Source organism: Hyaloscypha bicolor (assembly GCF_002865645.1).
Source record: "Hyaloscypha bicolor E unplaced genomic scaffold K444scaffold_107, whole genome shotgun sequence".
Lineage (NCBI taxonomy): Eukaryota > Fungi > Ascomycota > Leotiomycetes > Helotiales > Hyaloscyphaceae > Hyaloscypha > Hyaloscypha bicolor.
In genome coordinates this window covers 155,305-180,571 of record NW_020194609.1, presented here as the reverse complement: position 1 = coordinate 180,571, position 25,267 = coordinate 155,305, and the positions used below count along the sequence as shown (strand labels likewise).

Genomic DNA, 25,267 nt, shown 5'->3' with positions numbered 1-25,267 from the left:
GAAAACATGCAACCCTTTGAAGTTCAAGGACACAGAAGCTAGATAAACACAAGACTACAGCCTCGTAGAGCCTTGCAGGGTATTCGGTGATGGCTGTTCGAGCCCCACATGAGCTACCCCGCACCTGGATGCGGGGGTGAAGCGCTGCGTTTCACGGTGCGATGCTTCCGAAGCCCCTGTAATATATCCACTGTAGCGGCGAGTGGTTGACAAAGCGCAACCAACACCTGAAGGCTAATCTGGAGGATTCCCGAGGTTTTGATGACGACTTCGGAGGAATGTTTGCCTAGGGCAGTTGAAATAACCTCGCTGGATTCAACACTCGTTGTAGGCTGTTCATAAGATCAAGAGGGAACGACAAGAGAGGCTAAATTTTTGTGTCTCTTGTGAGAAAGATGGCGAACGGATTGCTTGGGCAGTTGCAGCAACTAGTTGGCTGGCTGACGGTCGGTCAGGTGATCCTGATCCTGTTGGCAGCGGGGTTTGGCATGCTGGTGGTGGACTATACCAGAGTGTTGTTGTTGCGGAGGAAAATGGCAAGCACACTTTCTCCGGTGGGAGCCATCACTGACATCTCCCAAGCCACCCGGCCCATTCCCTTTGCCAATCATTGGAAACATTCATCTCCTACCAGACCGCAAGCCATGGATCTACTTCGAGCAACTAGCCAAAGAGTACAACTCACCCGTCATCACCTTCTGGATGGGGTGTCGCCCCAACGTCTGGCTCAACGACGCACAATCGGCATCTGATCTCTTCGACAAGCGGGCTGCGACTTTTTCGTCCCGTCCTCTCATGGTTGTCTTCGGGGAACTGGCATTCGGGCAGTCTAGTCTCGTGACGATGTATTATGGTGACCGATTTAGAGTGCATCGAAAATTGACTCACATGGGAGTTGGGATGCAGCAAGTGAGGGGGTACCAGCACTTGCAGAGCGATGAGAACAAAGTTGTTCTCTATGACTTGCTCAATGACTCGGAGAATTATGTGGCTCACCTTGAGCGCTATGCAGCTAGTGTTGTGTCGATTATTGGGTTTGGGAGGAGGATTTCGACCGTGACGGATCCGATTATCACAGAGGTGATTTTCCTCATGCAAAGGGCGGCCGAGCATAATGTGCCGGGGAATTCATTCCCGATGATCATGGAGTCGTTTCCAAGTCAGTGATGTCCCACCTCATCTGGTGTATTACTAACACTGGTTAGTTCTTGCGAAGTTTCCGAGATGGATGGCACCGTGGATGGAGAATATGGGCAAGCCGCGCGCGAAGAACTTTTTCTATGCACTGGCAGAAGAAGCAGCACACAGCGAAGAGGGGAAAGATAACTATGCGAAGAAATTGTTCGAGCTGGCGCCCAAATACAATCTGAGTGAGATGGAACTCTCGACCCTATCCGGCTCTTTGTTTGGAGCGGGCAGCGATACTTCAAGCTCAACCCTCATAACCTTTCTTCTAGCCTGTTGCGCATTCCCGGAGGTGCTGCCTAAAGCGTGGGAGGAACTTGACAGAATAGTCGGGCCTCACCGAAGTCCAACTTTCGAGGACGAGGCAAATCTTCCATATGTAAAAGCATTTGCGAAGGAGGTTCTGAGATGGAGGTCAGTGGCAATCATTGGCGGACAACCTCACGCTCCAATTCAGGATGAAATATATAAAGTGAGTTTCATGCGGTACCGTAGAAATGTATCTACTGACAATTGGTGAACAGGGATGGTTGATACCGAAAAATACCTGGACACAGGGCAATGTTTGGGCAATCCATAGGAACGAGGAAGACTTTCCGGACCCCGATAGATTCCAACCAGAGAGGTTTCTGAAAGACAGCCCGCATCATAGACCCTTTCCAAATGAGCGTGGGTATATGACTTTCGGATGGGGGAGGCGTGTCTGTGCAGGCCAAGCACTTGCGGAACAGGGGACGTTCATCAGCGTTGCCCGGCTGCTGTGGGCTTTCAACATTCAGAAAGGTCTTGACGAGTCTGGGAATGAGATACCTGTGGATATATTCAGCTACACGTGAGTGTCGCTTCTCATTTCCAGGAATGCTGAGACCCTAACCAGAAAGAAGTGATGGGTTGAACATCAGACCGAACCCCTTCAAATGCAGGATAACAGCAAGAAACGACGAGATCAAGTCAACGATTGAACGAGAAGGAAAAGGGGCACTTGACAATCTTTCTGTCTACAATGGGGAGACGAAATTCAGAATAAGTACGTATCATTTGGAGAATCAGTAGATTAAGGGCAGCAAACTTGCGGAGAAATCAACGCGAAGTGATGGGCATGGCTAGAACAGCAAGTAAAGAATAATACAATGATGTTAGACAAGGAGGTCTTGTACAGTGTTGGAACTCCAACGTTGCCAATGCCGGTTCGAAGCAGAGTAGGGCATGGATTTCCAGTGGCACATCTTCCAACCAGTGTATTACGAGACCTAGGCAGGTCGCCCAGTATACGATCCAAGGATAACCTGGATTGGCGAGAATGTCAAGAGATCAAAGGACATACGGGAGATCTGATAGTGCTGCCTTCCTGGTGTGTTGTTGAGATCCATAATATCCCACATAAATTCCTCGTCAACAAGACAGGAGAACTCGATGGGAGCAAATCATCCGCATCGTCTTTCGTAAAGGTGCGTACCTTCTCCCTTGCATCCGTGCAGATCTTTTCCAAGACACAATCCCCGAATGCCCACATGTGGCCACCCTCAAACTCTCACAATTGTATTCGTCAAGACCTTGAACACATTAAGCTTTGTCTCGAAGTGACTTCGACGATTGAGCTTCCAAGAAATTTCTTTCGTGATGATTCTTTCGCCGCCGTTTCGTGGTACGGTATCTCTCCGTTCTGGTTCGCCCGTGGTACTACAACGAGGAGGCCGGAGTTTGTCCTCTGCGAGAGATTTTATGGCAATGCTTCGTCCACGTCAACGAGGAACCGTTAGAATTCTAGGACTGCCGCGATATCGATGAACATTGCTTGGAACTATGCGATATCTTTGAAGCTTTGTTCTCCAGACCGCTTGATTTCAGATTTTGTCGCGGACTCCAGTGCTTTAAGAAGCTGTGTTTCCTCCCTAGCTCGATCAATCTCCGCATCAGACAATCATTTCCCGACCTTTACCAGCGCAGAAACAAGGGCTTCGGGAAGAGAACCTGACTGGAAGCAGTCATGCCATCCGCCATCTTGCGGTAGGGACACGACGCTCTTCACGATGCCCATAAGCGCAGAGAGTACATCAAATTTGGCGTTGTAGTCGGGATTCGAACGGCAGTCCATGACTCTCAACACAATCTGTTCCTCTACCTGCTCGATGATAGCGTCCCGCACTTCTCGTCCTCTGCTGATTTCTCTCTGGAATAGTCAAGCAGTTTATGATTTTCGGAGTTTAACTGGCATGCGGTGTATTTAATTACCGTGTCGGGATCGAGGGTTATTGTATTATGGGCGGCTTTCGTGATGGTGGCTTGGAAATCGAAAATCTGCTTTGCGAGACCTGGCTGTTCTCCAATCTGCCGAGGAGAATATCGTGAGTATTAGATCGTTGAAGCTTCATTGAGATATCAGAAAGAGCAAGCTCGAGTCGGCCACGTTCCTTAAGATTGTGCGCGTTCTGGAACTTGGCTTGGGAGTTTCGAGTTCGTCATCGAGGTCATGGCTGCTGCATCGGAACGCTTTCCTGGCGCTTGCGTTGGCATCGCGGTGCACTCGTGGGCCAGCGATATCGATTGTCAAGGACAATTTGTGTTGCTGAAGAAGGGGTGGTCAGAGACTCGTGAGACATCGGATGGAAATCGAATGCGATTGTCGACGCGTTTCTCTGTATTAAATCGCTGGCCTTGATGGCCGAAAGGGGTTAGACCACGGCACCGCCAACACAACAATCACTCATCAAACCTCACCTGCAGCTGCAGGCAGCTGCAGCTTGAACAACGAGAGATTCTCGTCCCTGTACCGCATAACCACCCTCGGCGACCCTGGGACGAGAGTGTTACTTGGGGTGGTTGGAAGGCCTTGATTCTCCATTCTAATCGGGGCTGGCACGCCCTTTCAACTTTATATATATAAGGCCGGAATCGCACTAGTCTCCCAGCGCCCAAGCTGCCCTGGGCACCAGAATCTTGGCACCTTTTTCAACAAAGAGAAGCATTCGCAGTCGAGGTTGCCAATGCCAATGTCAGTGCCAATGCCAATGCCAATGCCGCCAAAGCGACTCCCAACCTCGGCTTGATCTGAATCGCGCTTGCGTGCTCACCCCACGCAGGACACAGGCCGGATCACCACTTCTCACTGTTTGGTGGCCACTACTGGCCACGCAGTTAGCTGAGCCTGGTGGGCGGAAATCTTCGTTTCCCACCGCCCGGATCGCGCGGCTTGTGGTGTGTGCTGTGTGCTGTGTGCTGTGTGGTGCGACCTTGTGGTGCAACCTCCCACCAGCTCCAGATCTACGATTCGTCCCTGTGCGAGCCGCACTGCTCGACATGGCCGGCAGACCTGCGATGACCTTAGCCTCGCAAGTCTGCTGGAATTGCAAGAACGGGAAGAGGAAGTGCAGCAAAGAATTGCCCTCTTGTGCACGCTGCGCCAAGTGCGTCCTCGCTGGGTAACCTTATGAGATGGACATCGGCTGACGCGTTTCAGACTTCTGCTGAGATGCGACTACGACTGGACTGCAGGCAATGCCCCAGAGTCGTCAGGGGCTCAAAGCAAGGCCTCACCAGCGTCCTCGATCGAGGTCCACACTCCTCCATCACTGCAGTCTGCTTCCAGACTCCTGCATTCATTGTCACATGGCTCTCCCAAGTCTTCCGGCGGAGAAGCAAACATCCCTTCCCAGGTGCTTTCCATTCTCATTGCCAATGGAGAAAATGTGCAGTCGGTCACGGCTCTTTACTTCCGAACGATTGATGTCTGGCTCCCGATCATATCGCCCCGGAGATGCGTCGAGAAACTGGAAAACATCGCCTCCGACAACAACCCCGAGCTTTCCAATCTCTTGCTCTGCATGTATTTAGTTACCCGCCAGCCCGGAAAGCCAAGTGGAATCAAAGAGATGCAAACACCTATCTACTTCGAAGCCAAGACTCTTCTCACCACCCTCACATCCTCCGGGAATTTGTCCATTGAAGTTATTCAAGCTGGAGTCCTTCTCTCGCTCTACGAGCAAGGGCATGGCATGATCGATGTGGCTCAGTTGACCATGTCTGTGTGTACCAGGATGGCCATGAAGATGAAAGTCGCCCTACGAGCTGCACCTGAACTTCAGAACACCGATTTTGGACGATTATGGTGGGGTCTTGTTATTCTGGATAGGTATGTTCTCGTCAACTCGTAACGATTCGTCTAACATCACTCGCAGACACTTGAATCAAATTCTATCGCCCGAAGAAATACAGCTTACAGTTGGGAGCTCGAGTGACGGAGTCCCGTCGATGGAGTTGCCCGTTGATGACGAAGCTCACGCTGGACTAATCAGACCCATTACCATGAGAACGATCTCCGGGATATCCGCCGCCTCTCGACCAACAACCAGACTAGGCCCCTTCTGCCGTGCTTCTGAGGCGGCTCATCTTCTAGGGAAAGTCTTGGATCTAGTGGCACGGTCGTCATACACTAATGAGATGGACGAAGCAAAGTCTAGAGAACTGGATGCATCCCTTCAAACACTTGCAATGAGCCTGATGCAATTGGCCGTCAACGGCTGGGAAGAATGCTGCGCGGCAATCGGACTCGCACTCAGGTATGCCTCCATCTAGGTGATGGCAGCAACGAGCTAATAGTAACAGTGCTCTTCTACTCCTCCACGTCAGAACATGGGAACTGATTAGGGGGTCGCCCGGACACGATGATAGAAGAGAGATTGCATGCATGGCATTGAGCTCGACGACGAGGATGGTCATCGACATCAGTCGGAGATTTCACATGGATCTAGCCTTCATTGACCTTCCTGCACTGCCTCTTCCAGCAACGTATGCGGTATACCGGGCCGCAATGTTATATATTGACTTCGCGGGGGATGAATTCCTGGGTCCCGAATGGAGTGAAAATATGAAGAGCTTGAGAGGCACGCTTGAGTATTTCGGGAAGAGGTGGAATGTTGGCAGTAAGTCACCAAGGCGGGCTCCATAATTTAGCTAACATTTCCAGAACACTACCTAGATCTGGTTGATATCGCCTTGGCTGAGAAAAAGAAAGCTTGCTCTGCTACTGAAAGAGATGCGGGAGAGTTTCATGGAGCACATGAGCTCCTCCGGGACATGAATATCAGCCGGGGTTGATGCTCCCGCGTTTCGCGGTCATTCGAAGGTCGAACCCCACGGTTGATAACCATCCGCCACCATCAATTTCTCCAGTCCGCGTCTTCTCATCCCAACATTTCCCCCATCGAAGCGTGGCAGACACATCGCATCGTTCAACAACGATGGAAAGACCGTGTCCTTGTCATTTGAGGACCTAGAATTTGTCGGCAATATCCTTCGAGGATTATGTCATATTGTACATCCCCACGGCTGACATTGCATCGACAACCGACTTTACGGCAAGATCTGAGCAGAAGATCTTGGCATCCAAGCAAAGTTCAAGCCCATGCCCATTATCATACGCATTAGCGGTTTTCCACGTCAAGAATCTAGCCGCATCGGTCCTCATCTTAATATCCATCAAGAGGTCAGGACACTTTGTCTGCTCAGAAGTGCCAGTGCCTCTGCTCTCAGGTCTGGTTTTGCCAAACTGAAGAGCCGCCTCGAACGCTGCAGGCATTACGCCAACAGACATGGCACCTACCAAACAAGCCGGAGAGGTGAAAGACGCTGCCACGCTCGCAGCGCCCTTTCCAGGTGCTACGAGGATATTGCGCACTGGCGCGCAGAATCCAGCGAAGCGAGTGGGTGGGCCAGCTGTTGATGAATGGCCTGAACTTTTATACGCTTGAAACCTGAAATGCGCTGGCCTCGTTCCTGGCGGCGATCTCGCGCGTTACTAGCAGAATCATGGTCGAATCCGCAGGTACTGCATCCGGATCCCGATCCCTCCCGTCATGCGAATAGTCGCAGACAAGACATTGAAAATCAGCTCCACGGTCATCCCAACCTCAGCAATTCGTTGCCCGCGTCTTCACCTACGCCAGCGTCGGGTTCAACCAAGTGCTTAATGGAAATACAAACTTATCTCCATTCACAATCCTATCCTCGCCCTCCTTCCTTGCGGTTGTCTGCAGGCCCTTCCCTCTCTTCTCCAGATAATTCGCAGGATCTCCTGGTTCCGAATGTATATGAGACGTCAATGGCTCCTCTTCACCACTCAGAAACGGTTTCAAGAATTCCTCATGCTGAACAGGTGTTCCTCCGATGAATAATGGTGTCAGGCCCAAACCCGTGCCCCTCAACAGCTTTGCGATAGAATGGGCGGAGCGATTGGAAGCGTTCTTTTTGCGTTGTGTATCTTTCATATGTAGCTGCTGCGATTGAGAGAACGTTGTACGCGAACGATTTGGTCATGCCACGGATGGTGTTGTGCTCGCTCTGGGGAGAGGGTGAAGTCAACCATGGTGACTTGTGAAAGGCGTTCTTGGGTGGCAAATCGAGGAAGGGACAACAGCTGATGCCCTTTGACTTCGAGTCGCCGAGCTGAGTAATATCGCGCTTCATGCCAGTTCGAAATTATGAATTTCCGTGGGCCTTTACTGGGTCCTAGAAATCATGTACAACAGCATGGTGGAGGAGTGGGACATGCCCGGTGGCGATCGCCACTGCGGCTGCGGCCGCACGAAGGCTACTCGTAACTTTCACACAAACGGAACCCCTCAGACCTTTGCGGCGAAGGCTAAACAGTGAGCTGGTCTTCTTCTCTTTGTCTACTTCGCACCTTCGGCTTCTTTTTGCCTGGATGTCCTCGCAATGCTTACACAATGCAAGTTTTCTCGGCGAGGATAGCCGCGTGAACTTCAACACGTGACTTCAAAGCAAGCCTATATATTTCGACTGTTCTTCTTGGTGACTATGTTGAAGATAAAATCAGCTCAGCATCTCCTGAACACTTTCATTGCCCTAGACAAACTTCATCATGTCTTCAAACGGTCTCCTCATCATCGGCAGCGGCCCCGGCATCGGCGTCACAGCCGCCTCCCTCTTCGCCCAAAGGAAGTACACCAAAATTGCCCTCGTATCACGAGACAAGACTCGTCTCTCCAAGGACCGAGAAACCATTCTGCAAGCCGCCAACTCGGTTGGCAAAATAGTTGAAGTTCAAACATGGAGCGTGGACATCACCAACAGCGCAGCATTCACGGCCGTCCTGAAAGAAACGGAGAAATTCGCGACTTTCACTTGCGTGCTGTTTAATGCTGCGAGAGTGGAGCCCAGCCATCTGCTCACCTTCCCTGAGGAAGAGATCTTGAAGGATTTCAAGGCAAGATCTTCCATCCCCCCTCCACCCACACACACGCAATCCTAATTAACCCTTTTCAGACAACGACAATAGCACTCTACACCGCCGCGCAATGGGGACTCCCTCTCCTCTCAGCACTCAAACCTGAAGACAAGCCATCGTTGCTAGTGACAAGTAGTCTACTGCCTCAACAGCCCGCCCCACAGGTCTTCTCGCTGAGCTTGGCGAAAGCTAGCCAAAGGAACTTGGTTCAAAGTCTCGCGATGACCCACCCGGATGTGCATGTTGCACTGTTGAATATTGGGGGGCCGGTGAGCAGGGAAGATAGGTGGTTTAATCAGCCCGCAGTATGTTTCTCCTCCCATCCTCCATCTCGCAATGTTAGGGTATGCCAATGCTGATAATGGACGGAACAGATTGCGAAGAAATTCTGGGAAGTGCATTCTCAGGAGAAGGATAAGTGGACGCTGGACTTAGACCTTTTGGCTGAGGAGTAAAGAAGAGAGAGAATAGTAAGGTGAACCATAAACTTCAGATCTGACGAATCGAATCTTGCTTCCTTTTTCTATCGGGTATAAATATTAAACTGCAGTTGAAATTGTGAGTGATCAGAATCCATCCCCGTTATAAGCAATCAACGTTGTCGTCGCAGCATTTGCTCCCCTGGCACTCGCCCCCGACGCTCCAGCGAGCTGTTTCATCCTGCTTGTTACCGCTGCTGGAGTAGCGAGCCCCTCGAGACTCATGAGATATGCTGCAAGACCTGCTACGTGAGGAGACGCTACATACTTCATATCAGCCTACCATCCTTCCACCTCCCAAGCGGGAAATTTCAATGAGAATGGGATATATACGTACCCATACTCGTTCCACTCAACACCGCACTGGCGTTATTACTCGTTATGCCGACAGACTGCACCTTCACACCCGGCGCAAAGATATCGACTGCAGCGCCGAAATTCGAGAATGAGGCTTTGGTGTCTGTGGACGCGTCAATGGCGCCGACTGTTATGGCGGAAGGTGCGGAGGCTGGGGAGGTGGAGCTTGCGTCGATCTGTTTTTGTATCGTCAAGACCGGGAAGCAGGGAGGGAAGAAAGGGAAGTACATTATCATTCCCAGCCGCGACAACAACCACGACACCCGCTCTCGTCAGCGCAGCAATTGCACTATTCAGCGCGGTACTCTTACTCCCTCCAATACTCATATTCAGCACTGCTTTCCCTGCCAATCCTCTAGCTGTCGAGTTTGTGGCTACAAAATTCAGGCCCTGGATTACGCCTGAGTTTGTGCCTGCTCCGTCGGCATCGAGGACTTTTACAGCGACGAGGGAGACGGCCTTAGCGACGCCGTATGTTGCCCCTCCTATTGTCCCTGCGACGTGGGAGCCGTGGCCATTTTCGTCTGTGTTCTGGTTCGGTTAGTTTCAGGCAAGGCACGGCCAAGGGAGGGGGCGTACAATGGTATTGACGAAGTTCGCACCCCAAATTGCACGGCCGCCATATTCCTGTACTCGTTAGCCATTCCCCTTTCACCACGACGGACAGAGGGCTTACGGCGTGCGTGAGTTTGATCCCCGTATCAACAACATACGCCACGATCCCACCCCCAGAACTGTTATCATAAACATACCCTGCACCCCCCGCAGCAGCATGACTTATCCTCCTCAATCCCGCCGGGGCACTTGCCTGGCTCACCAACGCACCCGTCTTAACCACCGTATCAGCCTCTACATAGGCGACCTCCGTCGCGCTTGCAATCTCCAGAATCATACTATCCTCTGCCTCCAAGCTCATGCCCCTCCACCCTGACATCGAGAACGCATCCATCTTGCTGCTCAACATCCTCCCTTCTTTGCCTCTCGCTATGAGATTCCGTTTCCGGAGGGCGGTCATGACGGATGCCTGGTGGGTTTCAACGGCAGAGTCGGAGGCGTTGTTATTGTAGACTACGATGTAGCGATTGGAAATGATGTTTTTGGCCTTTTCGTTTGAGACGGGGACGCCGATTCCACTGACTTTTGCACCATGGCGACCTGGTGTTGGAGTTGCTTGAACGAGTGTGTAGAATGCCGCTGAAATGCACACAAGAATGTTGAATGAAAAGGAAACCATTTTGGACGAAAAAAACGAGATTGAAAGGAAAATGAACGCAATCAAAAAGGACTGGGAAAAGAGAGAGAGAGAGAGAGAGAGAGAGTAAAAGAGGTGAGGATATAATGTTAAAGGAGAAGGGAGATCGCCAAGGCTCGGGGCGGAAACTGCCAAGTGACACTCCGCCAAGTCAGACAGCGAACGCGAGGCCTGTGAGAGGACAGAAAATCGTTTATTTCTGGTGTTTGCCAAGCTGCCAAGTGGTATGCACACCACAGGATACTCCCGCCGCGGAATTTTGCAGCACCGATGCGACGATGAAGAATGGGTCGAAGAGTCGTCCGCGTCTTTTGCTGTTTCAGGAATGGAGAAGTATTGATTGAGTTCTGGCGCCCACTCGTTACTAGGCGCCTCTAGATTTGCAGACTAGAAGCGGCTAGGTTTGTTTGAGTGTGCTTGCGCATAACCTTGGAAGTTGCTTCTGGGAAGCGTGAAACGAGGGCTCATCACCTCCCGTCAGCAGCAGTTTTCTACGCAGTGTACTCCAACATCGTACTCATCAACTCCTGTCAGCAGCAGACGTAGTTTGATCTTTCTGTTGAATTGTCTGTTTTTTCTACGTACAAGACATATATTCGCGGCAGTGACTGTGTCCCCTGTTCGCCTGCGAGTATAGACACATTCACCCCTTGAAGGAACTCGCTTACAACCTCCCCGGATACCTTACTGAGGCCCACAGCTAGCTAGTCGACAAAACAGAGAAGCGAGATTTGATTTTCTGATTTTCGATTTCTGATTTTCTGATTTCTGACAACCGTACATACCTACCCCTCTATTTTTAGGATACGCCTCACTGTTACTCCAGTAATTTAGTGCTTATATTACTAAAAGTGCTTTGCAATAGTAATATATGGCCTGAACTTATAATATATTAATACTATTAATACCTTATTTAATTATATTAAAATACTATAATACTTTATAAATCTTTTATTATATTATAATACTATTATTAAATAGGCTTATATAAATGTTTCCTATAAAATAATTATAATAAGATTAAAAGATTTATAGAAAATTAATATTAATACCTATATAATAAAATACTAACTATAAGAATGAAATATTTAAATATATATTTAAATAGCAAATATATCTTTTCTTTATATATAGATTATAATCCTATATTATCTGGAAGATATAGATAAGAAAATACTTAAGAATCTTAAGAATTATAGCTATATAGCTTTAATTACTAGAGTTATTTATATATATAAAAAGCTTGGTTTTATTTACTATATAACTATAATAGATAGGCAAGCGGCAAATAAATAACTATTTATAATATTATAGAATAAACTAAATAATAAACGGATTATAAGTTATAAATAGTAGTATTTATATATATATTTCTATTAATAAGGTTTACTAGTAATCTAGTTAGCCTTTTTATACTTTACTATTTTACCCTAGTTTAGAAAATTAGGGCCTTATTTACTAATATATTTTATTATCTATAGAAAGAGCTTATATATAATATTATAACTTCTGGATCCCGAGATAATTATATTATAAATATAATAGATATAATCCAAAAAAAAAGAATATATTATATCTAGATTAGACTAGATTTAGTTAATTAATAGATATAATAAGCTATTACTATTTGGGATTAAGATATATACTTATATTAATATTTATTTATATAATATTATCTAAATATATACCGGAATCTCTAATTAAACTATCTATTCGGTTATATAGTAGTATTTTCAGATTTGTATTTAAATAAACTACTATTCTTATTTTTTTAGAACTAATTAAAGCTCTAAACTCTTCTTTATTACTAAAGTATACTTTATATTCTTATAAATAGCCAATTCATTAGTTATATATATAGAGAACTATTTTATTTCTAGAAAAAATACCGAGAATTAGTAGATTGAATTCTAATAATAGAAGCTTTAGAAGAGCTAGCTATACTAGTAGTATATAAGTAATTCCGTTTCCTTATATCTATTTCTTATTCTTTCTATTATTAGAAGAAAATATCAGATACTAATAATTATACTACTTTTTATTAAAACTATTAAATCTAGTATTATAATATTAGATTATATAATTAATTCCAATTAGTATATATAGAACTACTTTTAGGAACTGGCTTATACCGAGAATTATAATTACTAATATTTATAGAACCGGATTACTTTACTAGTACTTTATATATAATAGATCCAAAATAAGATATATAAATTTATAGACTTATAAAATATTTATAGAATTAGAAAAAACAAATCTAGGTCTAATATAGTAGCTAGCAAGCCATTTAGACTATATATAAAGCCCCCAGATAAGATATAATACTAGAATTGCCCTATAGATATAGAGCTTTATAATATAATTCTTAATAATTATTTAGTTTAAAATAAGTAATATAATCTTATATAGTTCTATATAAATAGTTTATTTATATACTAATATAGATATTAATAAGTTTCTATTAAAAGAAATACTAGAATAATATTATTAGAAGCTTATATTTTATAATATAAATATAACTAATATTTATATAGGAAATATTAATAGAAATAGTAACTAATTATATATTTAAGCTTATAATTAGCTCTAATATATAGTCCGGATATATATAGCTTTAGGGTAGCTACTAATATTAGAAGAGTCTAAAAAGCTAACTAGTAAATATAATACTACTATTATATAAAATAAAATCCTTAAATAAGTTATTCTAATAAATATAAAATATATAAGTAATATATAGGCCAGAATAATATTTATATAGTTTCTAATAGTCCAGAATTTTACTTAGAAATAGCCCTTTATTAGTAATACTTCTAATAATATAGGATAGTTAAATAAGCCAGTTATAAAATAACTAGATATATTAAAATAAATATTATTTATTATTAAATATATTATTTTCGAAATCCCCTTTTTATTTTTAAAAGTAGTACTAATAAAATTATTAAGTTTATTTATTATATAAATATTCTATATTCTTAAATTCTTACTTTTTAAAATAGTACTATTATTTTTTAAAACCTGCCCTAATACTATATATTCTATAGCTAAATATTAGTATAGTAATATCTAATATTACAAGTTCTATTAATCTACTAATAATAAATATAATATAAAAGCTACTGCTTTACTTATTTAGAATAGTAATATTAGTAAACTTGAACTTTATAGCTCTGAAATTCCGCTTGTATCTATCTCTTCTTTTATACCTGAAATATTTCAGATCCCTAGCTCTTTTTAGTATTCTTACCTCGTATTTTTTCTTTTAGAAATATCTATTATATCTGTTTTTCTAGTTACTATTACTATATAGCCGCCAGATACTATTTCTATTCTATTTTAAGCTCTTCTTATTCTAATAGCCCTATAATTACTCTCTTCTATATTTTCTTTTACTATAAGCTATATTACTTAATTTAACTACTTTTCTAGTAATATTTATACTATTATATAAGCTTAACGGGCTATAAATATAAGAGTTATTTAGGCCGCTATTTAGGCTATAGCTTCTTATACTAGTAATAGACTATCTAAAGTCTTTTAAGGTCTTATAAATCAAAATATAGCCGGATCTAGTTTTATAGAATTATAAACTATAGTTTTATAGCTAGTTTTCTATAAATAGATATTTAATAATATAAAGAATTAAAAAGCTAAATAAAGAACTATTTAACTTTCTAAAGAAGTTAATAGTAAGTTTTCTTTTATTTCTTTTACTAGATTCTTTATATAAATTCTAATAGATATTTTTTAATAGATAGCTTTTAATTTAAAATAAATAATCGAGTCTTTTCTATTCTTTCTAATATAGTTTCTTAGTAGCTATTCCCTTATTTCTCTCTTTATATTAGTAGATCTATCTATTATTATTAATTTATTAATAATATAAATAAACTAGTATTCTATACTAGTCTTAATAATAAAAGAGTCTAGGAACTTATAGTTTTACTAGGTTCTATTTAAACTGTTTTTAACCTTTCCTACTATAGTATATATCTAGGCTTTAAAAATATCTAAATAATTTTCCTTATTTTATACTAGAATAAGACTTTATATAAAGATCTCTATTTTAAAGTTATTTATAAAGAACTAGAAAATACTTAGAAAATATAGTAATTTAAGAAAATTAAATAATAGACTAAGAAGGCCCAAAGAGCCTAAAAGAGTATTATTTACTAGTATAAATATAAAACTTTAAAAATAAAAAGAGATCTAATAAACTAATAAGTAAATAAAAGTATATATATAATTCTTTTATTTAATTCTAGCTTCTATTCTTTATTTCTTTTATAGATTCTTGTTTTTAGGTTTAATTAACTTATATATATTAGAATTCTTTTCTATTTACTAACTTTTAGAAGCTATAAAATAATATAGAAAGTACTATAGAAAATACTATTAAAGCTAATTCTAATAATAATAATAATAATAATATTAAAGCTATTAATAATAATAATAGTAATAGGTTATTAGATTCTCTTTTAATTTTATTATTCTTTTCTCTAGTAAAAGAGACTATAGTTAATCTTATAGACTATATAAGTATTATTCTATAATAATAGATATATTATTCTTTTTCCTTATTAGATATAGAGAATTAATAGATATAATATTTTTAGTTTTATAAATAAAACCTAAAATACCCGAGCTATTACTAGTACTTTATTTATTATACTAAACGGAAGTTTAATTATTATTATTAAACTCTTTAGACTAATTAACCTTACTTCTTTTAAATAAATCTATTATATAAGGTCTAATAAATTATATATAAATATTTATTAAGGTTAAGATAATTAAGAAAAAATAGATCTAATATCTAATATACTTTTTCCTATATCTTATAATTAGCTTAATACTATTTTAGATCTTATTTCCTTATAAATATATATATATATTTGGAATTTATAATTAATACTTTAAAATAATATTCTTTAATTAGTTCTTATATAATTTAAAAGTCAGGTTACTAAATTTAATACTTTTATAATATTCAAATCTATTTAAGTTTATAAAGTCTTATAATTATTAGAGCCTTTATAATTCTTTATTTTTTGAGTTTAATATCTAAACTATATTATATATTCTATCTTTAATATAAAAAAGGCTTCTAAAAGTCTAAAATTATAAAGGGATTTTTATATTAAGAATATATTATATTATAATAATAAAATTACAGGTATTTATATATAAATATATAATATATTAGACTAGCTATACTAAAAACTATATTATATCTATATATAAAATTATTAATTACTTTATATTAATATTAGACCCGTATAGTTATATAATTTTATATAATTAGCTAGCTATAGAAAAGTCCTAAAGCCCGAAACTTATAAAGAGTCTTAAGGGCTTTAGGGCTTCTGAACTATTACTAGTACCCGGTACTTTTTAGAAAAAGAATATAATATATTCTATAATAAGTAATTTATTATAGACTATTTAACCTTTAAGTTAAGTAGGAAATCTAAAAGCCGGGCTTATAATTCAAGTCTTATTAAAGTTATTAAAGTCTTTACTAGCTAGTATTATAGATTTAATATAAATATTATAGGAATTCTATAGGTTTTATTCTAATCTATCTAGAAAGTATATATAATATATCTCTATATTTGTTCTATTAATATTTATATATAATTCCTAAAAGCCGAACTATTATCTAAAAGAGAAATAAAAAGGCTGAATTAATACCTTTAAAAACCAAGGCCTTAATAAGTCTATCTAGAAAAGCTTATTAATTCTTCTAAAGATAATTCAAGCTCTAATAAATTAGAAAATTTTAAGTTTATTATATATTATAACTTATATAACTAGAAACAGAAACTATTTTAATAGAAGTTTCTTATATAGCTTACTTATATAACTAGAAATAGAAACTTGAGTTTATTATATAGAATTATCCAGATATAGAAACTTCTATTATAAACTCCTTATTTGAATTAATTAGTTGAATTTATTTTTAATATTAAGTCTTTATTAAGATAATTTCCTATTTTTAGAGGCTTTAGATAAAGTAGCTAATAAGTTTCTTAGCTATTAGCTAAAACTTATTAGCTAGAAAATCTATAAATAGTAGATAAGATTATAAAACAGAACTTTTCTAATTATAATACTAAGATATTTTACTATAATATAAAGTAATTAAATATAGAAGCTCTATTAAATATAATATATCTTAAATTACAAGTTTATAAAATAGATATAAAGAGTTTTAGTATTTAACTAGTATTATAATCTAGCCTAAAGGCACCTATTATCTTTTATATCTAATTTAATAGAAATAAGAAATACCTATATTTTAATTTAAGAGATAATTAGAACTTTTATATAGATTTAGAATAGTAGTTTACTCTATAGAAAGAGAATAGACTAGAAATATCTATATTATATTAATCTTTAGAAAAAGTTATAATAAATATTATAACTTCTAAAATACTTTTAAAAAAGCTTTTCTAAACTAAAATAGGCTGGTTTATAATCCCGAAAGATCTATAGAAGTCTTATATACCCGAAAGTATAAGTATTTAAAATAAATACTATTTAAATTCTAATCTATAATAAAAGAAAAATAAAATATATAAAATAAAATATATAAAATAAAATATATAAAATAAAATATATAAAATAAAAGTAAAATAAAATACCCGAATATTTAATAAATAGAAAGCCTAACTATAAGTTATAAGAACTAGTACTAACTAGATATATATATAATAATATTAAAAGAAAAATAAGGTAAAAGAAACTAAAAAATAAATTAATATATATTTTATAAAAGCAAATAGAAAGATATCTAAATAGCCTAAAGGCAAGAAGTATATATTAAAGAAATCGAGATTAGAAAGAAAAAAACAATTTCCTATAAGAATAAATTAGTATATATTCCAAAACAAAGAATAGAAATATTTAATAATAGCCTAAAGGCTTTTATAAATATTAAAAGAGGAGAGGAGATATTAAAGTTTAGAGGAATCTAAATAGAAGTTAGCCTCTTTTTTGAAAGTTTAAAAGAGAATACTTCTAAAGGGCCTAAAGATATAAAAGATATTAGAAAAGGAAAAGAAATATTAAAATTCAAAAGAAGCTAAATAGAAATTAGTTTCTTTTTTGGAAGTTCGAAAAAGGGTATTTTTAAAGAACCCGAAAGTATAAGAGATATTAGAAAAAAGAAGAAAGAGATATCGGAAAAAGGAAAAAGAAATCTAAAATTTAGCTTTCTAAGAAATAAGTAGATTAAAGACTTATAATATAAGAGTTCTAAATAAAAGTAACCCGGAAGTAATAGTTAGATACTAGCTTTAGTATTATTAATAGAAGTATTAAAGGAGAAGGGGTTCAAAAAAGGGGTTTAAAAGAGAAAAAGAAAATTATAAAATAGTTAGATACTAGCTTTTAATATTAATAGTAGAAGTATTAAAGGAGGAGGGATTTAGAAGAGGGGTTTAAAGAAGAAGTTCGAAAGAGGAATTTAGAAGAGGGATTTAGAAGAGGAATTTAGAAGAAGGGTTTAGAAAAGGGGTTTAGAAGAGGGGTTTGAAAAAGAAGAGAAAAGTTATAAGGTAATTAAATATTAGCTTTTAGTATTAATAGAGGTATTAATAAAGAAAGTATTAGTAAAAGATAAAAGCTTTTAGTATTAATAATAAAGTCGAAAAAATATAGAAGAAAAATAAAAGTTTTAGAATAAAGATAAAATAGAATTATAGTTTTATAAAAAATAAAATTACTAATATAAAATAGTTATATTATTATATAATTCTATATTTACTTTTATTATTTATTAAAAATATATATCTTTTAAGAGAAAGTATTATTTAGAATTCTTAAGCCTTTCTAATTTAATAACTATATATTTGAAAAATAAGAAATAAATATAATTATATATATTAGAATAAGAGAATTTTTCTTATTTAAAAATTATAATTATAATATTACTAAATATAGAAATATAGAAGTTTATATAATAAGCTATATATAGAGATTTAAGAAGATTTAAATTACCTCGAATTATTTATAATTAGTAAAGTAAATTAGCTAATTATATAAATTAAATATAGTTTAATTATTATTAGTATACTTTAGCTTTTATAAATTAGTAAAAGAAAGAATATTTATATCTTTATTTTTATAACTATAATATCTAAAATTATAATTTTTTTAATATTTAAATATACTTAACCTAAAGCTATTAAATACTAATATTTCTATTTTCAGGTATTATTTATTATAAATTTATTCGGATTTAAATAATTATATTAAATATATATCTTTATATTCTAAAAGTAAATAATAAAAATATAGTTATACTAGTTTTAATCTTAGTCTTAACCTTAATTTTAATTTTCTTCTAAAAACAATTTTAATTCTAATATATAATACTATTATTAAAGCTTTCTTCTATTAAAAATATATTAAATATAACTTTAGATAGTAGCTCTAGTAAAGATAAAAGTAGTAGAAAAGATAATAAAGCTATAAATAAATAGAAAGATAATATTTATAATATATTTTCTAATAATTTAGACTCAGTCTATAATATCCTCTCTTATTAATATATTTAACTAATAAATCCCTCTATTCTTTAACTTCCTTTTTATATATAACCTTCTTTTCCTCTTTTATAATAATACTTTAATTTCCTTATACTATCTAATAATACTACTAAAGTAGTAAAGCAAATTAATAATAAGACTAAAGTTATAGAGATAGAACTATACTAGAATAAGAAACTAAAAGAATTAGAGAAAGATAAGGCAAATCTGGAAGCAAGCTTAATATATACTTATAGAACCGAATTCTCTTAAACTTATACTATTTATAGTAATAAGAAGAGACCGAGGGGCCCTTTTAAATACTATATAGTTATAAAAGGCAAATTTAATAGTACTTATATAAATTGCAGATATAATAATAATAGTAAAGTCTATACTTTCTATTAATTTAATACTAATCCTACTAAGTCTAGAAAGCCTCGCTCTATATCTGCAAAACCCTTTATACTAAAGCCTTAACTGCCTATAAGATATAGAAAGCGAGTATAAAGATAGATATAAGGTCAGAAGGTAATAGGGAAGGAGGTTGTAGCAGAGGAGGGTAAGGATACTGGAGGAGAAGGGGACGAAGGAGATATAGATAATTCGAGTGATCTAGGCAGTACGGAGGATACAGAGAGTAAGGGAGATGGAGATGTGCCTTATAATCCATGGGATTTGCCTTACGGACTACGCAAGCTAAGGGGGGGCTAGGAGTAGTCGAGAATAAGGTGTGTATGCTGTACTTCTTTTTTTAGTAAGGTATGGGGGGGGGTGCGGGCGCGAAAATCAAAAAATCAGAAAATCACTTTTCGCTTCTCGGTTTTGTCGACTAGCCCGCTAATGGCCTCAGTATACCTGCCAGATAAGCAGCCGCTTCCTGAATCTCCTCATTTCATTCCTCTTAACAACTTGGTTTGTGCAGCCGGGTGTACCAAAAAAGAGCAAATACGTATTGTAGTTTCGCAGCGAGACCAGCTTCACTTTACAACACAATCTCTGAGCAGAGCAGCCACGCCACCTGTGCTTTCATCTATATCACAAGGGAGGACCACCGCCCCGCCTTCCACAAGCGCCAGCTCATCTACTCGCTCTCCAGCATATTCAACCCGCTTCCAGGTCTTTAAGCCTCCAGTGCTCGTATCAACTTCCCAGACCCGCGTTCGCCGATGATATCGCTTCCACCCGTACGAACAATGCCCTCCGAATCCACTGCCACCTCCATAGCATAGCCACGGGCCAAGCTGAGGGGTCTCGTGGCTATTTCGCTGAGACTTTTCTTGCTTTTGTGGCAGCAGAGCACAGAAGTCATTCACGTGATCGTGACCGCAGCCTAATGCTGATATGCCCTCTTTGGCGAGAGCATCGTAGAAGTGTGAGTTGAAGCTCGGACCCTCGGTGGGCTCTCTGCGATGGCCGGCCCGTATTATAAGTGTGCGGTCTCCGTACTCGGGAATAGGGATGTGTGAGAAAGCCAGAGACAGATGAAAGCGGCTGTCATTATCGTCCTTGTCACGCGCCTTTCGTAGCGACTGCGATGTGGTTGTGAACCAGTCGATTTGATTTTGCTTGATCGGGTCATAGTCTGGATTGTGTACCTTACTTGGTATCTGCCCGTGGGAGTCTAGGAAATATAAAGTCGATAGTGGGCGTTGTGACGGCGCAGGAGCCAAGATCTCAAGGTAGTAGTTGCCAACGCCGTCGACCTGCTCTGGGCCCGACTGACAGAGGCTAAAGGGCAGGTCCTGAAAGATTGACATCTGTGCCGTGCCTGCCATGCTATGTAGTCAGCAAGAGTCAGGAAATGTCGTGTCATGACACAAATGTAAGCCCAAGGACGCGGCCCAAGAAATGGGCAGCTAGCATTGCTGGGACCTAGCTGATCAAGAGGGCATAAGAGTCTTGGAGAGCAACCGCGTGGAGCAAAGCATTCTCCAATGCTCGCGAAATCGTGACAGCGTTTGGTATCCATGGCTAGATCTGGGTTTTGCCATCTTATGGAACAAGCAACTTACGTGATAATGCGTAAGTACCCTCACTGTCATGATTGCCAAAGACAGCTGCCCATGGAATCGAACGGTCAATCGGAGGAGCAACCACCTTAAAAAGGGCAGATTCGCTGTCGGGGATATTGTGATGTAGTTGATCCCCAGTGAGAATAACAAGGTCTGGTTTCTCGATATCCAAGATCTTTCCAACGAAGTCTACGGTGAGTGGGTCGGCCTCGCTTTCAGGTAGAGCCCGCCCATGGCCATCAATGGCATCTTTGCATATACCAACACCAGTAACCATGTGAGTGTCGGAGATCTGGAAAACCTTGAATTTGCCGTCCGTCCTAACTCTCAAAGCGGTCCGAGGCCCATTCTGTTTCGGCTTCGCCCTGCCGTATAGTACGCTTAGCCTTGCAACCGGTACCTCTGGCTGAGCGTTGAGCTGGAGCGGTTGTTGCATAAGAGCCCATTGTGGTCGTGGATCAACGGCATCTACACCAAAAAGAACGCCCAGCTCTGTCACAGCCTGACGAATGTCGCCGGTATAGCTACGTCTTAGCACCCAAATACCGCCAGGTCGACTCGCCCATGAGTTATCAAAGGCAGCGTTGGGATGCGGCTCGCCAACTCTGATATCCATAACTAGCAGGTCGTCAGCTGTGAGCTCTGTCTCCTTCGCCCTCGCTATATGCAGCCATGCGCTCTGCTGAGCTGTATGTAAGTAGAGGTCCTTCTCTATGCGGTGCCATATCCGTGAGTCTAGTTCGCAGCCAGAAGGAGTTTCTGTTGGAGAGCAAAAGCACACAGTTAGATCCGTAATGACTGTGTGAGTGTTATCGAGGTCAATAGCAGAAGTGTCGGATGACATCGCCTTCTTGGAGGGGAACAGCCTCGGGAATTTGAATAAAAGGACTCCAAGCGTGTAAAAAGTCGAGAGTACACAAAATTATCCCTTCGTCCGGCGAGACATATGCAGGGGGTCTCAACTAGAAGGGTTCACCAGCCAACCGCCCAAATCACTCACCGCCCAAGCAAAATTTTGGAAAATTTTCAAAGGGCTCAGAAAATCCAGAAAATCATTGGAATGACTAAAGCGAGGTCGTAGATCACGAATATTAACTTATTTTCTTCATTTTGGGATGTGGTTATGGTGTGGTTATAGTAAACCTATTTTTTGGGCGGTGAGTGATTTGGGCGGTTGGCTGGTGAACCCTTCTAGTTGAGACCCCCTGCATAGCGCGTGGACATGTCTCGCCGGACGAAGGGATAAAATAAAATAAGAGATGAAAATAAAATTTTCATTATTATATTAATTTTATAAACTCAAAGTCATTAATATAATATTTATTAATTAAATCGTAAACCCTTCTTATTATACTACCGTCTCTCTTTGCCTCTTATTTATTCCCATCTTTGCTAGCTTCTCTTTAGAGCATATAGCGTAATGCAACGTCTTCAACGAATGAGCAGTTAATCTGTATGCATCCACCGGCTCCTTAAACCCATATTGCGCCAAGGCCTGTAACTCGATCATATACGACTTCTTCACGTTGACATAACAGAAATCACGTTTCATCGCCTTTCCATTGCGAAGCTTCAATGTGTCTTTTGCAAAAGGCTTGCTCTCGGTCGCAACGCGCAAATACCCGAGACGATGCGCAGCCAAATTTCCAGTATTGTATTTCATACCCTTCGATGCCACATGCTTCTTGATAGCAGTACCATGGAAGGAAGTCATCTGCCAACGTTAGCTCGGTTGTTAAATTGTTTATTCTGACTTACGATGGCAATTTCAACGTGAGAGTTGTACTGGACATCCACGGGAATTGAGAGAACGACCACAGGATGATTAAAGGCTCCATCGAGTAGCTCAGAATCTGTAAAAGCCCCTTTTGGGATGATTTTCGGAGGTGGGAGGAACATAACAACTCCAGGGAGAATTTTGGAGGCATCTTCAGGCTTTAGAAGCTTGAAGATACTCATTGTTGGCGTTGGCTTTTGAATCTGAGACTTCATGATAGTTGTGAGCGTCGAAACTAATTTTTGGTTCAAAAAGAAAAGGCGCATATTGGGAGCAGTCTACTTTATTTGTTCAATAATTAGAAGGTGGACGCCGAATATGGAAGAAGATATGTCATTTATATCACAGAGACAAAGGAAGAACAAAGAGCCAAAGTCAGGGTTCTGAGTAAACAAAGACAATGTACCGAAGCCGCATTGTTGTGCAATCTTGTAGCAAAGACGAAAGCGTCTAATAATTCCACGGCCTATGGTAACCGATTATTCCTCGCAGGTTCTGCATGAGTCCGGGCGAAATATTGCAAAATTGCGGCCCTTTATCTAGCCACTGGAAGCGGAGGATCGGAGGGAAACTTGCGTTTTGGGAAATCACAACACCATCGAGAATGTTCCGACAATTCTATCACACTTCAAAGCGCCATGCTAAATCTATCACCGGATAACCATTTTAATCTTGTAATTCCTATTCATCCTTAATCTTTTATCTGCGATTTCCACACCATGGCGTGGTTTCGCTTGGCACCAAAGTCACTGGGAACACTTCAAAGTTTCTGGATTTAACCACAATCCTGTATCTTCTGCATAGATTCCAGACTTCTCTGATACTCCCACTTTCATCCATTTGTGGTAGTTAGGGTGCTAGGTTCTTCATCGAACTTGCAGCGAGATTGAAGCATGTGTGACAGAGACATAATTTTCTTGCCGGATTTCCTTCAAACTTGTGGGCCTGTTACGACCTCACAATATTTATGTTGGATTGTACTCAATCTGCGCTGTACGTCGTGATTCAACAATGATTTCTTTGGGAGCGAGCGGGTGGCTTGCTCCTTTACCGCATCGGAAAAATTTGCCGATAAATGGGGGAGAACCCAGCTACACCAAAACACTTGCAAGGTACGCACATAAATTTCAATGCCTTTCATTAAAAGTAGACTTCATACAACCCAGAGGCTTCTTCCTTATTGTTCTACAAATCCACTCAAGGAAAGATAACTCGGTGCCCTTAACGCAAGTTGCCAAGATGCAGCTCCCCACCCTCGACTCGCCATCAGTCGAAGCTTTCACCGCTAAAATTTCCTTCTCACTAAACACCACCACCCCACCACCATCCCAAGTCCTTTCTTTCGGTTCCACGCTCCCCGAGCTAATCCCAAGAATGAACTCCCCCGTCCTCTCTAGCGTCAAGCGCGGCATGGCCGGCTTTCCAACATCTGTCAACCTCGTAACTCGTAACTGGCGACCTAATAATCGCAATCGATACCGCCTACAAACTCGAAATCCTCGTCCGCGTGCTCTCACGCACCGCGGTGCCTTTCCATAAGGCGACATCGGAGATTGTTTTTGAGGAAGGACATCCCAAGCTGACGATTGGGTTTTGGAAGGAGTTTCTGGGAGAAGAGCGCGGATGGTGATTTCACTGTGTTTGTGAGCGGGAAGGGAAGGAAGGTGTTGAATGTAATTTTTCAAGTCGTATAGCCGGTGCCGAAACTGTCTACGACAGATAGTCATTCGGTGAAAGCATAGTTGGAGTTGGTGGGGAGAGTAAGGGGGTTGAAGATTGGGGTTGGGCTGGCCAAGGAGGTGTTTGTATTTGAGGGCGGAAATGGGGAGGAAAATAAGAGGGGCAATTCGTTGGCTGCGGCGGGAAGGAAGACCGCGAGGTTGAGTTTCCCGGTGCCGAAAGAACGGAGGAAAGTAGGGGATTATTCTGTAGATGCTGTTTCCGTCGAAAATCATACAGATTGGAGTCCCTTGCTAACGAGTTAACCAACTTGAAGTGTTTTAAGTGGGATTGGACCTCTTAGGTGAACCACATCTCCTGATCCGGACGACTTGGGTTGATGAAAGAAAATTTGATTTAGTTGAGGAAGACTTTATCCTAGCGGAGGGTTAGCGTTGCTATACGGAGTGGACAACCAGCCGCGTAGAATCTTGGAAAGACAAGAAAGAGCAGGATGGGGTCGTTTTGGCAGCGGGTCGCCAAGGCTGTGCTCTGCGAAAGGTTCGAGACCATTTGGCTGACGATGGAGATATAGTTTCCTTGAGAATAACATCCGAGGTATTTGGTAATAGATAGGAGAATTATTTTGGATATTTGGAATCCTGGCACTCGCTTCCCCACGTGCTATTGGGATCCCGGCGCTTTGAAGTTTGAGGGTGGTAACCTTATATGAAGCCGACTCGCCTCTCGTAATAATATA

At 39.9% G+C, this 25,267-nt stretch overlaps 7 protein-coding genes across 7 annotated transcripts; 3 read left to right on the top strand and 4 right to left on the bottom strand.

Moving 5' to 3' along the window:
- Window positions 1-488: 488 nt before the first annotated feature.
- On the top strand, window positions 489-2,298 carry K444DRAFT_653685 (cytochrome P450 monooxygenase; the record flags this gene model as incomplete). Its single annotated transcript, XM_024885887.1, has 5 exons — window positions 489-536; window positions 583-1,159; window positions 1,206-1,657; window positions 1,710-2,017; window positions 2,070-2,298. 5 exons carry the CDS (start codon window positions 489-491, stop codon window positions 2,236-2,238), a joined length of 1,554 nt encoding a protein of 517 aa, XP_024734949.1. The 3' UTR covers window positions 2,239-2,298.
- Window positions 2,299-4,482: 2,184 nt separating this feature from the next.
- On the top strand, window positions 4,483-6,130 carry K444DRAFT_631401 (uncharacterized protein; the record flags this gene model as incomplete). The annotated part of the gene is made up of 4 exons (XM_024883354.1): window positions 4,483-4,589; window positions 4,643-5,314; window positions 5,361-5,741; window positions 5,812-6,130. 4 exons carry the CDS (start codon window positions 4,483-4,485, stop codon window positions 6,128-6,130), a joined length of 1,479 nt encoding a protein of 492 aa, XP_024734948.1.
- A 167-nt stretch (window positions 6,131-6,297) lies between these two features.
- K444DRAFT_644214 (uncharacterized protein) lies at window positions 6,298-7,546 on the bottom strand (the record flags this gene model as incomplete). Its single annotated transcript, XM_024884934.1, has 4 exons — window positions 6,298-6,454; window positions 6,501-6,917; window positions 7,165-7,388; window positions 7,487-7,546. 4 exons carry the CDS (start codon window positions 7,544-7,546, stop codon window positions 6,298-6,300), a joined length of 858 nt encoding a protein of 285 aa, XP_024734947.1.
- Window positions 7,547-7,707: 161 nt separating this feature from the next.
- On the top strand, window positions 7,708-9,086 carry K444DRAFT_20917 (putative short-chain alcohol dehydrogenase). Its single transcript, XM_024871069.1, has 3 exons — window positions 7,708-8,407; window positions 8,467-8,733; window positions 8,803-9,086. Exons 1-3 carry the CDS (start codon window positions 8,063-8,065, stop codon window positions 8,881-8,883), a joined length of 693 nt encoding a protein of 230 aa, XP_024734946.1. The 5' UTR covers window positions 7,708-8,062; the 3' UTR covers window positions 8,884-9,086.
- Window positions 8,509-10,498, bottom strand: K444DRAFT_690765 (putative subtilisin-like protease; the record flags this gene model as incomplete). The annotated part of the gene is made up of 5 exons (XM_024887778.1): window positions 8,509-9,167; window positions 9,245-9,440; window positions 9,493-9,795; window positions 9,844-9,891; window positions 9,941-10,498. The coding sequence occupies 5 exons, from the start codon at window positions 10,496-10,498 to the stop codon at window positions 8,995-8,997; spliced, it is 1,278 nt and encodes a 425-aa protein (XP_024734945.1). The 3' UTR covers window positions 8,509-8,994.
- Window positions 10,499-19,832: 9,334 nt separating this feature from the next.
- Window positions 19,833-22,007, bottom strand: K444DRAFT_564395 (Metallo-dependent phosphatase). The gene is made up of 2 exons (XM_024877062.1): window positions 21,072-22,007; window positions 19,833-20,827 (listed from the first exon to the last, which is right to left on the bottom strand). Exons 1-2 carry the CDS (start codon window positions 21,913-21,915, stop codon window positions 20,037-20,039), a joined length of 1,635 nt encoding a protein of 544 aa, XP_024734944.1. The 5' UTR covers window positions 21,916-22,007; the 3' UTR covers window positions 19,833-20,036.
- Window positions 22,008-22,491: 484 nt separating this feature from the next.
- On the bottom strand, window positions 22,492-23,012 carry K444DRAFT_481938 (uncharacterized protein; the record flags this gene model as incomplete). Its single annotated transcript, XM_024873012.1, has 2 exons — window positions 22,492-22,752; window positions 22,830-23,012. Coding segments are annotated over 2 exons (444 nt in total), but the record flags the coding sequence as incomplete, so codon positions are not given.
- Between the last annotated feature and the right edge of the window lie 2,255 nt (window positions 23,013-25,267).

Bases quoted from the DNA above. Each gene is read 5' to 3' on its own strand.
- K444DRAFT_20917 (XM_024871069.1), top strand. From the start codon at position 8,063: ATGTCTTCAAACGGTCTCCTCATCATCGGCAGCGGCCCCGGCATCGGC. The intron at 8,408-8,466 runs GCAAGATCTTCC...AACCCTTTTCAG, and splicing joins AGATCTTGAAGGATTTCAAG to ACAACGACAATAGCACTCTA. The intron at 8,734-8,802 runs GTATGTTTCTCC...TGGACGGAACAG, and splicing joins GGTGGTTTAATCAGCCCGCA to ATTGCGAAGAAATTCTGGGA.
- K444DRAFT_564395 (XM_024877062.1), bottom strand. From the start codon at position 21,915: ATGTCATCCGACACTTCTGCTATTGACCTCGATAACACTCACACAGTC. The intron at 20,828-21,071 runs GTAAGTTGCTTG...ATAGCATGGCAG, and splicing joins GGGTACTTACGCATTATCAC to GCACGGCACAGATGTCAATC.